Source organism: Melanostigma gelatinosum (assembly GCF_949748355.1).
Source record: "Melanostigma gelatinosum genome assembly, chromosome: 14".
In the NCBI taxonomy this organism is placed as follows: domain Eukaryota; kingdom Metazoa; phylum Chordata; class Actinopteri; order Perciformes; family Zoarcidae; genus Melanostigma; species Melanostigma gelatinosum.
Genome location: NC_136647.1, coordinates 2,913,622 through 2,927,530, shown reverse-complemented (window position 1 = coordinate 2,927,530; position 13,909 = coordinate 2,913,622). Strand labels below are relative to the sequence as shown.

General features: G+C 42.4%; 1 protein-coding gene across 3 annotated transcripts in view; it reads right to left on the bottom strand.

Annotated features, from left to right (window-relative positions):
* Window positions 1-11,598, bottom strand: part of rapgef6 (Rap guanine nucleotide exchange factor (GEF) 6) — a 106,759-nt gene extending 95,161 nt beyond the window's left edge. For all 3 annotated transcript variants that reach the window (XM_079283852.1, XM_079283853.1, XM_079283854.1), the window contains exon 1: window positions 11,315-11,598. In XM_079283852.1, coding sequence (XP_079139978.1) covers window positions 11,315-11,389 — 75 coding nt within the window. In that variant the 5' untranslated portion in view covers window positions 11,390-11,598. The remainder of the gene's footprint in view (window positions 1-11,314) is intronic.
* Window positions 11,599-13,909: the final 2,311 nt, after the last annotated feature.

Sequence of the window (13,909 nt, the reverse complement as noted above, 5' to 3'; positions counted from 1 at the left end):
GTGGAGCTCCACAGGGTGACCTACCGGGGCTCCTTTTCTTTTATTCAAAAAGGATTCAAAGCTTTTAATCGGTTATCAAATAACTGCAAATTAAGTCTGACTGACTTTTGTGAATCCAATGTTCTTGTTATTGTACTGTTATCACTAAATGTGTTATCCAATAATGTTTCTTAATTGCTTCCAGTAAAAACCTCAAAGGTAAACCACCCTCTTTAACCTTTATTGGAAGTGTGTTCACCTTGATGGGAGGAATAACTTTACATGTTGAAGGCTAGACCATCTAATCCAACCATATGTGCAAAAAAGAAAAGTAAAATAAATTCCCACAACTTAAATTGGCCACTTGTGTATGTCTGCAAAATAAGATAATAAGGTTTCTAATTAAACACAAATCGTTCTGACTCCATTCCCCTCTCCCTCTTCCAGTCTCTCTCTCTTTATTTATTTTAAATCTCTTTTAAATTAAGGCCCACACACACTTTTCACCATCCACTGCCACACACATCACTAATCTCCAAATAAACAAATGTGAAACTTAGTTTCCTGTGAGTCACACTAGTTTCTCTGAAGCACATTAAAAAAGACACAATGAGCCTCACGAGTACCGGTACTATTGTCAGTACTGAGCTCATGTGTTGTGAGCGCGCAAGTTATTGTTTCATACGTGGCGTCGGCGCAGCAGGAGGGAGGTTCAGAGGAATCCAGCTGTCACATTCCAGCATTCCAGAGGTGAACGCTCGGCATTCTTCTCAGACTCGTCAGCGAAGGAGTCGATCCAATAAGTGATCCACAGAGTGACAGAGTGAGAACTCAGAGGATGACTGAGATGACTAAGAGCCTGAGAGTCAAAACAATGGGCCAACAATACTCGTGAGTCTTAGTGAACCACACCAATGCTCACTACTCGTGAGTCTTAGTGAACCACACCAGCGCTCACTACTCGTGAGTCTTAGTGAAACACACCAGCGCTCACTACTCGTGAGTCTTAGTGAAACACACCAACGCTCACTACTCGTGAGTCTTAGTGAAACACACCAACGCTCACTACTCGTGAGTCTTAGTGAAACACACCAACGCTCACTACTCGTGAGTCTTAGTGAAACACACCAACGCTCACTACTCGTGAGTCTTAGTGAACCACACCAACGCTCACTACTCGTGAGTCTTAGTGAAACACACCAACGCTCTGTGTTCATGAGCTCCCTCTCTGGTTAACCAGATGTTGCTCAATCACACTGTTGGCCTCTAGGTGCACACCTCTGGTGCCTTTAGTGGAGCATCCGTTGCTGCACAAACTTGCAGATGCTGTAATTAAATACGTATATGAGCTCATATTGCTGTAATATGCAGGTATATACAGAGGTCACTCAAACCCTCTGAACCCGAAACCCCACTGGCGGGTTTGAAAAGGCATGTTTTCTTTAAATAATTGTCAAAATGACACCGTATACCATCGCCAGGAGCTGTAAAAACAGACAGTCACATTTTCAACATCCTTTGAACACATTATGTGTGACGAACGCTTCCATCTGTAAAAGCAGCCAAATCGAAGCTTGAAATTGTGATAATTCATCAAAATCCCTTTATTCTACACGTCTCAATAAAAATGTTTTGCTCAAAATAAATCTTTAGCAAGAACCAGATCCTGTAAACAACATTAAATTCCAGCCCTTACACACCAGTGGTGATGAATAAGCGACAGTTGCAACACTTATTCGTTAAAAGGTTTGAGTGAATCTGCTTCTGGTAAACAGTTACGTAGTGTATGCACACGCATGTGTAGGGCTTTTATTGTGAAAGGTAATAATGGAAGTAGTGTATCTGCACTGCCTTCATCAACGTTGAAGGAAGTAAAAAAGTTCGAGAATCCGTGTTGTTGGACGCTTTTAATTATGTCTTTTTCACACAATGTGATTGGTTGATGTCTTTATTCGCACACAAAAAAACGGCAAAAAAAGTCCTTAAGAGATGCAATATTCAACAGAAATAGCCTACATCAAAATGAAAGCAATGGACTACGGGAGGGTAATGAAACGGAACACGAGTGCACCAGGAATGAACAACGAGGTGGAAGAGAGTCGAATCTCTCACTTCCAGTCCGGCTTTATTCTTGTAAAAACGCGTGAGATGCAGACGGCAAATTAGCTCGGCTTCGATCTCTCAGACAGGAATGCTGTCGCGACAAGACGTTGTCTCGTCTGCACTTAACAGAACACTGTGGTGTGATATCTGTTATCGGCAGGTCCAGAGTAAGCTCCACCTGCAATAGATTTGCTAAAAATGTATAAAGTATATGTATTCTGTCCTTTAAGGACAGATGATCAAAGAAAATGTATTTAAGGCTTAAAAAAAAGAGACGAATGGCAGAAAATTGCACCTGCTTGCCAGCACGAGTACACTTAAACAACACCAGCAACCGTTCTACTTTGCATTTTTCCTACATAATTATAATTAATATTGTCAACACGTGATCTGAACATCTAAAAATGTCTTCACTAAACCTTATGTTCAACTTTACAAAGAGACTCATGATGAAGAGACGAAAGAGACACAAAACAAGGCCAGATGTGCACCTGGACAAAAGACCCGATCACACTCAACGGCAGGATGCGATGAGACAGCTGATGCCGACTTTAACATTCTCAGCGAGTTCCAGCCTGAGCAGGAAGTCAGAAATATTTTTGAGATCCAATAGTGACTGAACTCAGCCTCCTGTGTTTGAGGAAGCAGGTATGAAACCCTGCCAGAGGGGTGAGTGAAGAGCCACACTTGGCAGAAACAAGCACAGGTTCCTGGTGTCCATTACCCACTCATCAGTACATCTCCCTCTCCCTCAACGTACGAAGACCTTTTTCAGTTTAGTTACGTCTTTGACTTCAATTTAAGGGAAAACTGTGAGTCTTAAAGCTTCAGAAAAGTATTTCTCTAAAACGTTAAACATGCAGATTTTGATTTAAATATTGCCACGTTTTAATTGGCGCACTGAAGTAAGTTTCATTTCCCCTTTTTTCACACAGAGCCATGTCAACTTAAAGCCAGTGAGAAGATGTGACATAACCAGAGATGTTCTGATTTAGAAAAGTAAATATTAACGCAACCAAATTTAAGCATACAATTGTGATATTTCATCAAAAACATGATATTCAACTTGTCTCATTTAAAATCTCGCCCCGAATAAACATTTCACTTTAACCAGATTCTGTAAAAAACATTAAATTCTGCGCTCCTCATCGCAACTAAGAAGCCATGATTGATTCATCTGAGACCAACAGTCACGTTACAAATAAATCTGTGAAACTTTGACTGAACTGCAGATTAATGATCACAGAGCAGAGAGAGGCTGTACGTAGAGGTTGTAATAATATACATCGTTTAATATAAACAGCAAGTAGACAGTGTTTTACTACGAAGTAGCTTCCAAATACATCTGTAGTACAGCTAGTGAAGGACAGAGCTCCAAAAAAACAAAACACAAACAAAGTGAATGTTGTCAGGAGTTGTGGCTTCATCAAGATATTATATTAACCTTTAGAGACCCAAATCGACCCATTTCTCTCTTTTTTTAGGTAAAAACAGTTCATGAATCATCTAAAATAAGTTGTGAAAGTGTAAACGAACATAGAACATGATGATGGAAGTATATGAAGGCCATCATCCCGCTCAAATCAAACATCTCACAGACCGATAGCCACGCAGACACACACACAGAAGCATCTTTCAATCTTTAGTCTTCAAAGTCCTGACTCATCTCAACACACTGAATAAATCACAGCAGAGCTCAGACCTCTGGAGACAGTCTGGGCTCTGTAACCTTGCCCTCGTTCCTCACATTTCTTCCTCTCTTCACGGCCAAAACAACATCACGAGTCAAACTAAAGAAAGCAGATCAGTCCTTTGTTTCCCAGGTCGTGTTCCCTGGTGTCTGCTGCTGCTGTTGACTGCGGCCGAGTCTCTGAGGGGCTCACGGGGCAGGATGCCTGAATAATGCACCGCTTCAACGTAGGGCTGGGCGATAAATCGATTTAATCGATTAATTCGAATGTGTGCTTTAAGGCGATGTGTTTTATTGAAAATCGAGAAAATCGCCCCCACCCCTTTTTCCCGTAGTAGAGTGCGCGCGCATTGTTTACAAACTAAAACAATGGCGGCCAGCAGCTTCACTGCTGCCGCCGCCACCTCACAAAAACAACCCAGCATTTTGGAGACATTCACCAACTGTACTCCGCATGAGAAGAAGAGTGCCCGGTGGAAAGCCATCACGGATGCAGTCGCGATGTATATCGCAAAAGATATGGTGCCCATATACACCGTGGAAAAGCCGGGGTTTATTCACCGTCTCAAAGCTTTGGACCCCAGGTACGTGCTACCAAGCCGTAAACATTTTTCTGACGTTGCCTTGCCTCGGCTGTACAATAGTACACGCCAAAGGATCTCTGCGGAGCTGGAGGGGATGTCATTCTACTCCGCAACAACTGACCTGTGGTCCAGCAGGTTGACCCAGACACCGATCCACTTGACTGGTGGAAGCGTCACCAACTTAACTTTCCAAGGCTAAGTACTTTAGCAAAGAAATACCTCTCTGTGCCAGCTACAAGTGCCCCCTCTGAGAGGCTTTTCAGTGTGTGGGGGGGGGCATTGTTACATGCCACCGTGCATGCCTGAAGCCAGAGGTAGTAGACAGGCTTGTCTTCCTGGCAAAAAATATTTAGAAAAAACATGCACTACTGTTTAATACTGTTGGTTATGTTGTGAATGCACTTGATTTTGTTTACATGCACTTATTTACTGTGCAAAATATGTTATGTTGATGTTAGATCAGATGTTGCACTTTTGAAAATGTGAATGTTAAAGGGTCATATACATTTTATTTCATGCTGTGTTTGTATCAGTGTATTCAGTTAGAAAAGCTTACTGTAAAAAGTTACATTTGCACAGTTGTTTACAATGGAAGGCTACTATTTAATGCCATTTAATGTTATGTTTAATTTAATTTTATATTTAAATGATTCAGGCAAACAAAAGAGTGACCAAATACTTTTTGTATACTACAGGCACCTTTCTACAATGTTCAGGTTTTGTTTGCACTTTATTTTTATCAACCTACTTGGGAAAATCATCACAAAATAAAAGAAAAAATTGTTTTCAACAGCTTCTGTCATCTGCAAAAAATTTTGGGGGAAAAAAATCGATTTAAATCGTGAATCGGATTTTTTGTAAAAAAATCGGAGATTTTTTTTTTTGGCCATATCGCCCAGCCCTACTTCAACGGTATCAACACGACAAACCTATTGAGACCAAGAAGCGAACCGGTACTGAAACTGACTTTAAGCGTCACCTGGGATGAGAAACATGGAGAGAAGAGCTCAGTGCGTCAACGCAGCCGACACTTCAAGAAATACATTTACAGGTTTTATTCCGTAGTCGAAGTCTCGCGTTCGGCAGTTTGGACGTCACCATGTTGGTTTCTTAGCCGTCGCCATGTGTCACACGAGAGGGTGAAGTTAGTGCAACCGAATGCAAAAAGACCGAAATGTTACATTTAACTTTCATGGACTGAAAACACACTTCAAAACCGCCCTAAAGCTTCCCCTGCTTTATGGTCTGTGTGACTCTGTATACCGTGCGGTAACCACGGGGTGTCGAGAACCTTTATTCCCAAATTCAACTGTTTTTTTGATGCTTATTAACGTCATGAACTGAACGAAATACATTCTCTCCTCAAGGCAGCAAAGCTTTACACAAGGCGTGAGTACAACTGAGACTGTGTGCAACAGACAACACGCAGCTGATAAAGAGACGGTCACAACACACTCCACAAGGTTTCTGCTGAGCTGCTGGAGGGAAACACACAGCTGCTGCTCTCTGTGGACTCACCGGTCAGCAGGATCTATGTGACCCAGCATGCACCAGTGATCTGCAGAACGTTAGCATCTCCGACGTCTCTCTACTTTCTGTAAAAGGTGCTCACAGCTGTCGCGTTATCACCATATACAGAACGTCGAGAAATGTGATTCTGTGAATATTTAAATGTGCATTCTCAATAAAAGTCATGAAAGTAAAAGTTACGATTTGGTGAGCACCAGAAGAGCAAACAGAGTTTTGCTTCAATAAGAGATTATATTTCCAATTCATCTGGAGGCTCTTGTTGCATTCTGAAGATGGATCATTTGTGCAGAAATGAAACGAGATTCTAATTCTTCCTGCAGCTCGTCCACCGAGACATCGTCTGTCGTTTCAGTCGAGTCGTCCATTTGAATCTTTACTCGCTTCTGCTTCCACACAACTGTATGAAACTCTGTAATTCTATGATCAAATGTGTGAAAAATATGAACTGCAAATGTTCTTTTGGAACCTTGCACACGTTCAAACTTTGACAGAAACTGTCCTTGAAGCAGAGACACACACACACACACACACACACACACACACACACAGCTGGAGGCCTCTGCTCCTGACACACATTCCAGACCTGCGCAGGCAAACATGCGCACTCACTGGGAACACTGGGGCTGCTGTGGTGCGGTAACCACGGGGAAAGCTGACGTGTTTACATTCAAACAATAGCCGGCGGCACAAAGGCCGGCTGCTGCTGTGGCCTCGGCTGAGAGCGAGGGATTCAGAACGGGTTCAGAGAGAGAAGAGCTACGAGACGCTCCAGAAACAGAGCGGATTGCAGCAGCAAACACCAGCTACAGCTGCTTACTGTGCTGGTGGACGCGTTGGTTGTGTGTTTAAAAGAGAGGCTGAAACTATCAACTCCTCCAGAACCCAAGGTGTAGTTTAAAAATGAGTTGAAAACCCAAAAGCGTCTCCGTCTCACGTTCTAGAATCTGGAGCCGACAAATGTTAAGATACGTTTCTGCAACATTTAACGGATGATTAAATAGTCCAAATCTATTTAATTAGTTTCATCATTTAAACTGGCCTGCCTGTCTCTCTGTCTGTCTGTCTCTCCGTCTGTCTGTCTCTCTGTCTGTCTGCCTGCCTGCAGAGACAGAATGTGTTTACAGGCCGCAGCTCATTGACTGCAGTCATAAACGTTGACTATGATACATATATGATATATGTGTAGATATATGATATATCTGATGAAATGAGGTCCCATGGAGCTCGCCTCTCTGTGGGTTCCAGTGTGTTTTGTCTCCCTGGTGCTGTTCCTCAGCTGACATATACACACTATTTATAGGTGGGGGGGGGGGGGGCCACAGACCTTGAAGCCAACAACAAGAAACTACAGAGCGGCGATGACCAACGACGTGCTCATAAAACTTGACTCACGACAGGTTGTTTTCAGCATCCGTCTGCCCTCCAGTCAGTTAGGAGTCAGTTCGGAGTCAGTTAGGAGTCAGTTAGGAGTCAGTTAGGAGTCAGTTAGGAGTCAGTTAGGAGTCAGTTCGGAGTCAGTTAGGAGTCAGTTAGGAGGGGCCTTTATTGGCTCCACAAGGAGAGCTTTCAGGGCTCCAGGGTCAGGCTGCGTTTATTCACCCGTTACACACACACACACACACACACACACACACACACACACACACACACACACTTCCAGGGCATCCCTCTCTCTGTCTGTTCCACACAGTCTCCTTTTTGTATTTCTGGACTCAGTTTGTTGGCACATTCTGGGTTTGTTTATGTTGTTACTGGCATACAAGAGTGAGTGTGTGTGTGTGTGTGTGTGTGCATTTACGTCATACAGGATTGACTGAAACTTTATCTTAATTAAATCAGCTTGAAGATTGTGTCTTGAGATCCGTCTTTCTTTGAACAAATGTTGCCGAATGTGCCAACAGATACACGTGTGTGTGTGTGTGTGTGTGTGTGTGTGTGTGTGTGTGTGTGTGTGTGTGTGTGTGTGTGTGTGTGTGTTGGCAGTGCTAGGTGGTAGAAAGAAGAGCTGGATGTTGAAATAACACACGCTTGTCATCTCAGACGTGGAGGTTTAAAAACACATTTCCTCTGACGGCGTCTTCCTCTTAGTGACGGGGATCTACGTGAACTCACTACTTCCTGTTTGGTTGTTGACGGTGTCCGCTCAAAGCTTTGAAGAAGATGAACGTCCGACGAGCAGAACTGGAAGAGGCCGCACAAAGAAAACCCTCCTTCACTCCAATGAGCGTCGGCACAGAGTGGACCCTGTCCCACAAAACCTGGTTTTACCTTCTGCCACGTAAATTAGTTATTGCCCGTAATCAGTTACGGGCAAGCACATAATCCTAATAGATAACTTCTTTAAACAGGAACAACAGAACAGGAACTAGAGACAGAACGCTCTCTGTGAGGTTCCTGAGGAGGTTCTGGTGAACCTGCATGATGTCATCAGAGTCCACCAGAATCAGACCCGGTGGCTCCGATGACGAGCATCAAGAATAACTCTATAGAACCAGACCAGCTTCTCTCTGATGGTCTCTGTACTGACGGAGGTCTGATAGAGGATCAGGACTACACTGAGACTGGTTCATATAGAGGATCAGGACTACACTGAGACTGGTTCAGGACCAGTTTATCGGTCATGTGTTCTGCCATCAAGGTGGAAATTACTTTAGAAATATGACTTCAGACTAAACAGACAAGGTGACAAACAGACGCTCCAGACACGACATCAGCCTCGAACATTAAATGTTTGCTCAAACGAGATCCTGGAACAAACATGAAATGATGAGCTCATCAGTAATTGCCTCGGCTGTCGATCATTTGGTGAAGCTTCTCCTGAGCTGCTGAACAGAGGCTGTAATGAATGTGGTAACACTTGTGAACTCTTTTGAGTCAAGAGATGATATTGTTTTCCATTTCTTGTGAAAATAAATGATCAAAGAGATTCGTTTTGTATGATTTATGGCATTGAAACTGTGTTATACTGCAGTAAAACACACACGAGGCCACAGACAGAGAAGTGTAACGCCCGGAAAGAGGTTCATCGGTCGTTACGAATATTATCACGAGTTAATCTGTGCGTGTGATAGTCGTGTTAGACAGAAGTCAGCCTCACTGCTTCTTTTCACCACCAGCTCGGTGCTGTACACAGAACGTGTAAACGTAGTCCGTGGCATTTTCCCACAATCCTCTGTGACCTACATCTTCTCACGTCAACACACCTCAAACCAAAAGGCTTCACTTCTAACCTCAGAGAGCGTGTTTTAAATAGCTGCATAGTTTACATGTGTGTAGCCACTTTAAAAGTGTTTTTATAGGCTGCAAATCCTGCTCAGAAAAATGAATAAAATGAAAGAAATATGGAAATGCAAAGTTGATGAGACAACATCTCCCAGATTTAGGCTGAGGAGGAGTGATGTAGAGACCTGTCAATCACTGTGTAGCCCCGCCCTAAAGCATCCCCTGCTTTATGGTCTGTTTGACTCTAAATGGACCATAATGTACTAAATGAACATCATGCTGTGTTGAAGAAGACTTGAAACTAGAGATTGAGACATAAACTCATGTTTACAATGTTTACTGAGGTAATAAATCAAGAGAGAAGTAGAGTCATTTTCTCATAGACTTCTATACAACCAGAGGAGTCGCCCCCTGGTGGACACTAGAGACATTTATGCGTCTTTGCATTCCCTCCAAGAACACAGCGTCGACCAAACACCTTTCCCTCCCGCGCGTGCACCTTCCCCCTCGAGGGAGCCTGTGGCTTTGTGATGGCTGGAACTCCCATAAATGTCCGATCTGTACGACCTAAATCAAACCCACGGTGTGATTTTTGATATTTCTTTGGGGGCCGTCTGGATCCAGCTGACGGTCTCAACCACAAAGAAAACAACACAGCTGACTCTCCTGCTCCGCTTCCCCACGTCGTCCTCTGCTGCCTCGACTAGAACGCTTATAATCTACCGGGTTAGAAATCAAGATGGCGTTAAACTGAAGTTCAAGGTGTACCACAGTTTCTGTTGGTGTTGTACCTGTGAACCAGGAGCTGTGTGTTTCCTCATTCATCAGAGGAAGTGCCACTTCCTTTCATTGTCTTTCATCACAATAAACACAATTATTCAGTCACCGTAAAGTGTGATGTTCATGTTACACTGACTCTCAGCGCCACGTTCAACGGCCGTTTGACAACCGAGAGAACAGTTTCAGTCTCATCAGCATCCGTTAGAGTCTGGGACCGGTCCCTTCACTCGTGTGTTGGCTTCTACTTCATCTCTTAACACACTTATTCAAATCAGTGCGACGCTACCTTCCTGTTTGACTGCAACACATCATCCCTACATGCACAGACTCGTGTCAAATACTCGCACATAAACATTGTGAATAACTGCGTGGAAGCATTTCACCTCGTCTGTCTTCACTGGTTTAGACCGTGTGTGTTCAGCATCCCTGAGAACAGAGAGAGGAGGATTCTTCCACTGCATGGTGGAGGAGCGGGGCTAAACTTAGTGACGTCATCACAGCGCCGGAGTTCCACTTCACTGCTTCCACTGTGTCGTTTATTTGTGGACTAAACGCGGCTGTTATGGTTCGTACAGGAGCTCTCTGTGGAGGTGTGAAAGAGGCTCTTTACCCTCCGAGCACCACAAACAAACAGAGGATCAGAGCTGGAGAAAAGGGGCCTTTTCTAAAGCCGAGCGCTGTTTTCAAACACTCTGGTGGTGCTTTGTGAAGCGCCTACACTTCAAAACTATCAGCAGCAGCTGAACATGGGGAGAGAGCCAACGTGAGCTATTTATGGAGAGCACGGAGCTCAACTAAAGCAATGACAAGCCAGCTGTGTTTCCACAGCTTCATGTGAGGAGGAGGAAGAAGAAGAAGAGATTGTAATTTAACTGGCCTCACTCAAGCTCAAAGTTTACATGAACTACCTCCTGGTTTTAGGGCTAATCCCTCCGATGTGAAACCTTGATGCTATGGTTTGTTTAATAAGACTATTTACAGACCCAGAATGCATTGCAGCAAAAGGTTTTTTTGCCAATGGACCCAAAACTGACCCCAGGCAGACCCAGTTAGGTCCCAGTACCTCAGTTTGGGTACCACTCATATATTTAGTCCTGAATGCTTTCACTTTACTCTAAAACTTTTTCATTTAAGTGTCATTTGTTAGACACTTTATCAAGGCACAAAGTTAAGAGTTAGCAAGGACTTTACCCCAAACAACTAGCCGGTTAGATCAGAGTTTGATTGACAGTTAATGAAATAAAGTACAGCTTGTACTAATTAACAACACATATATTAACATGTGAAACCACAAACGGTTCAGTCAAACACTAATGACAGCGATGTGAAGCAACACTTTGATTTGAGCTAACATTAGCAAGCGATGCTAATTTCACAAAAAAAAGAAGAAGAAGAAGAAGGGGGAAAAAGCTATAGTTTTGTTTACCTCTGCGGTCCGGAGCGGGGGCGGTTTCTTCAAAGCCAGTTTGAAAGAACTTTCCATGGCTCCGGTCATTTTCATAACTTCGGCTTCTTTTTATAACTCCTCACTTTTTAACGTCTCCTCGCTGCTCTTTACCCGAGCACAACGCACTCACATCCCGCCGTGGATCGAGCCGAGCTCGAGCTCCGGGACATGGATGGAGCTCCTTCTTCTTCTCCAGGAAAAGAAAACAACTTTGTAAAACTACTGCGCGTCCGAAACAGAATATTCCACTAAAAGCGTGACAGGAAGTAGAATCTACGGGACGTGTAGTGTTGAAATCTGTTCATCTTTGGGTCACGGAAGCGTCCACCAGCCTCAGTCAGATCCAGGAGTTCAGATTCTCTTTAGATCCCTCCTCCTGTGGAGCGACGACATCTGTCTGTACGGAGACCGTGCTGCGTCCAAGTACTGTCGGAAATAAGAGAACATGAAATAATCCTTTATTAGTCTCGCAGTGGGGACATTGGCAGGATTACAGCAGCATAGTGGATCGTGCAAACAAGAGACATCGTAAAAAAACAAGATCAATACAAGTATTATGAATAGGTAAATAAGTATTAAAACAGTATAGAATATTAAATAAGTAAAAAGAGTAAACTAAAATATAACTAAAATATTATATATATACAGACAGAATATGTGTTTTATTGCACAGTGGAAGGTAAAATATTAAAAAGGTTGGATTTATTATGTTTTAAAAAATATTGCCAGGTAAAAATATTTTAGATATTGCCAGATATAAATATTTTAATTGTGTTCACATCATGATGCACCAAGCATCATGATGTGAACACAATTACAATATGTACATGTACATTTATTATAAGGCAAGGAAACAGTTTGATTGCAGTTAAAGCTGATTATCTGGATTGCTTTTTCTTTATTACAAACAAAATGTTCCTGCTGCACTGGAGGTTTTCTTCAAAAGACTTTCAATGTGCTTGAGTTTTGTTCAGATAATAAAGCAACTAAGGAAATTATTTCACATAATATAACACATTTTAGCTACAAAGCAATTCAAAGTGCTTTACTGAAAACATTAAAAGGACATTTAAATATATTAAAGTAATCTCGCTTGAATGGCATTTAAAAAAAAAAAAACACGTTTGCTAGTTCTGGTAGTCTAATCTCCGAACTTTGAAAAGAGTCCTTTAACGCAGCACTGATCCTCCCTCTGACTTGTGACACCTCTGAAGTCAAAGACCACAACACGCGGGATCAGAGTATTGAAGAGAAACGGATCACTCGAGACATTACAGTTAAAACTCCAAACACTGCGTAGAGATTTGATCTAAACTTAGACTAACCGCTTCATTTAACCACCAGTGGTTTCAGTGTCAGGACACTCCTTCCTTTAATTGCATAACTGTGCGTGTGTTCGTTTCATTTTACCTTCCGTGCCATAAGAGGGGGGGGAGCCAGTTCCAGGGTGGTAAATCCAGAAAGGAAAAAGGAAAAGGTGGTAAAATGTGTGACCCAGATGGTTGAAGCAGAAGAAGTCAAACCACCACTAAACTAAACTAAAGAGCTTTTATTGTATAAAGTTTACACTGGTTTATATTTGTACAACACTGAATGGATTATGAATCAATTACTGTACTTCCCACTCCTCTCCTCACATGTGGATTGGAGCTCTTTAATCTCTGGTTTCACACTTTTTTTAGAATAACTTTCCATCTTTTAATAGTGAAAAAATTCCCAGAGACACAGATTCTTAAAATCGCCATCTTTATTGCACAACATTCCCATAAAATTGGGAGAAAAAAATAATTCGAGAAGACATTTCTTAAAAAGAACATTCTGTACAAAATACATGGAAATAAACGAGTATGTACAGTTTACGCGAACCGTTTGACAAACAGACTAAATAATTTACATGTACGCAAAAGAGGCATGAGCGCAGATATGAAGTCACACCTCTGTTGTTTAAACGTGACGCCTGGTACACAACGTGGGCCGATACAGCGGAGCGTCTTCGAAACGCAGAGACAAAGAGACGAGGTGAGCTTTAAGACTCGGGTCAGCGGCAGGGTGCGATCTGAGTTTAGAGAAAGAAAGAAAGAAACGCTGGGTTTTAGGCCTGAGGCACATTACAGTCTTTGAGGAGGATTTTTTGAAATTTGGGAAAGAAAATGTTTGTTTTTTAAATCTGCAATTCACTCGCCAACATCATGAATTCACCCGACTGAAAGCAGTGAACTGAAGATTACTTTATGGATGATCATCATCTTATACATCAGCTTTAACTCGCCATACTTTGTCCAAAATCAAACATTTAGATGCATTACCAATGGTGTCAATAATAAAGCATCAGAATAAAGTCTGTGGTTTGAGTTTGTACCCGGGAGAGAATCCAAAGAGAGAGAATCATCAAATCGCACCCAGACTATAAAAACACAACATAAATCACCCGTCGACCTCACGGGACATCAAACGGACACAAAAACCCAAAAACGATAAAAGGTGTGCTGCTGTAGTTTTGTATTTGTGAGCATAACCGTCGTAGAAACACGTTTAAAAATAGTGTTAACCGATATATATTATGTAGATATATTT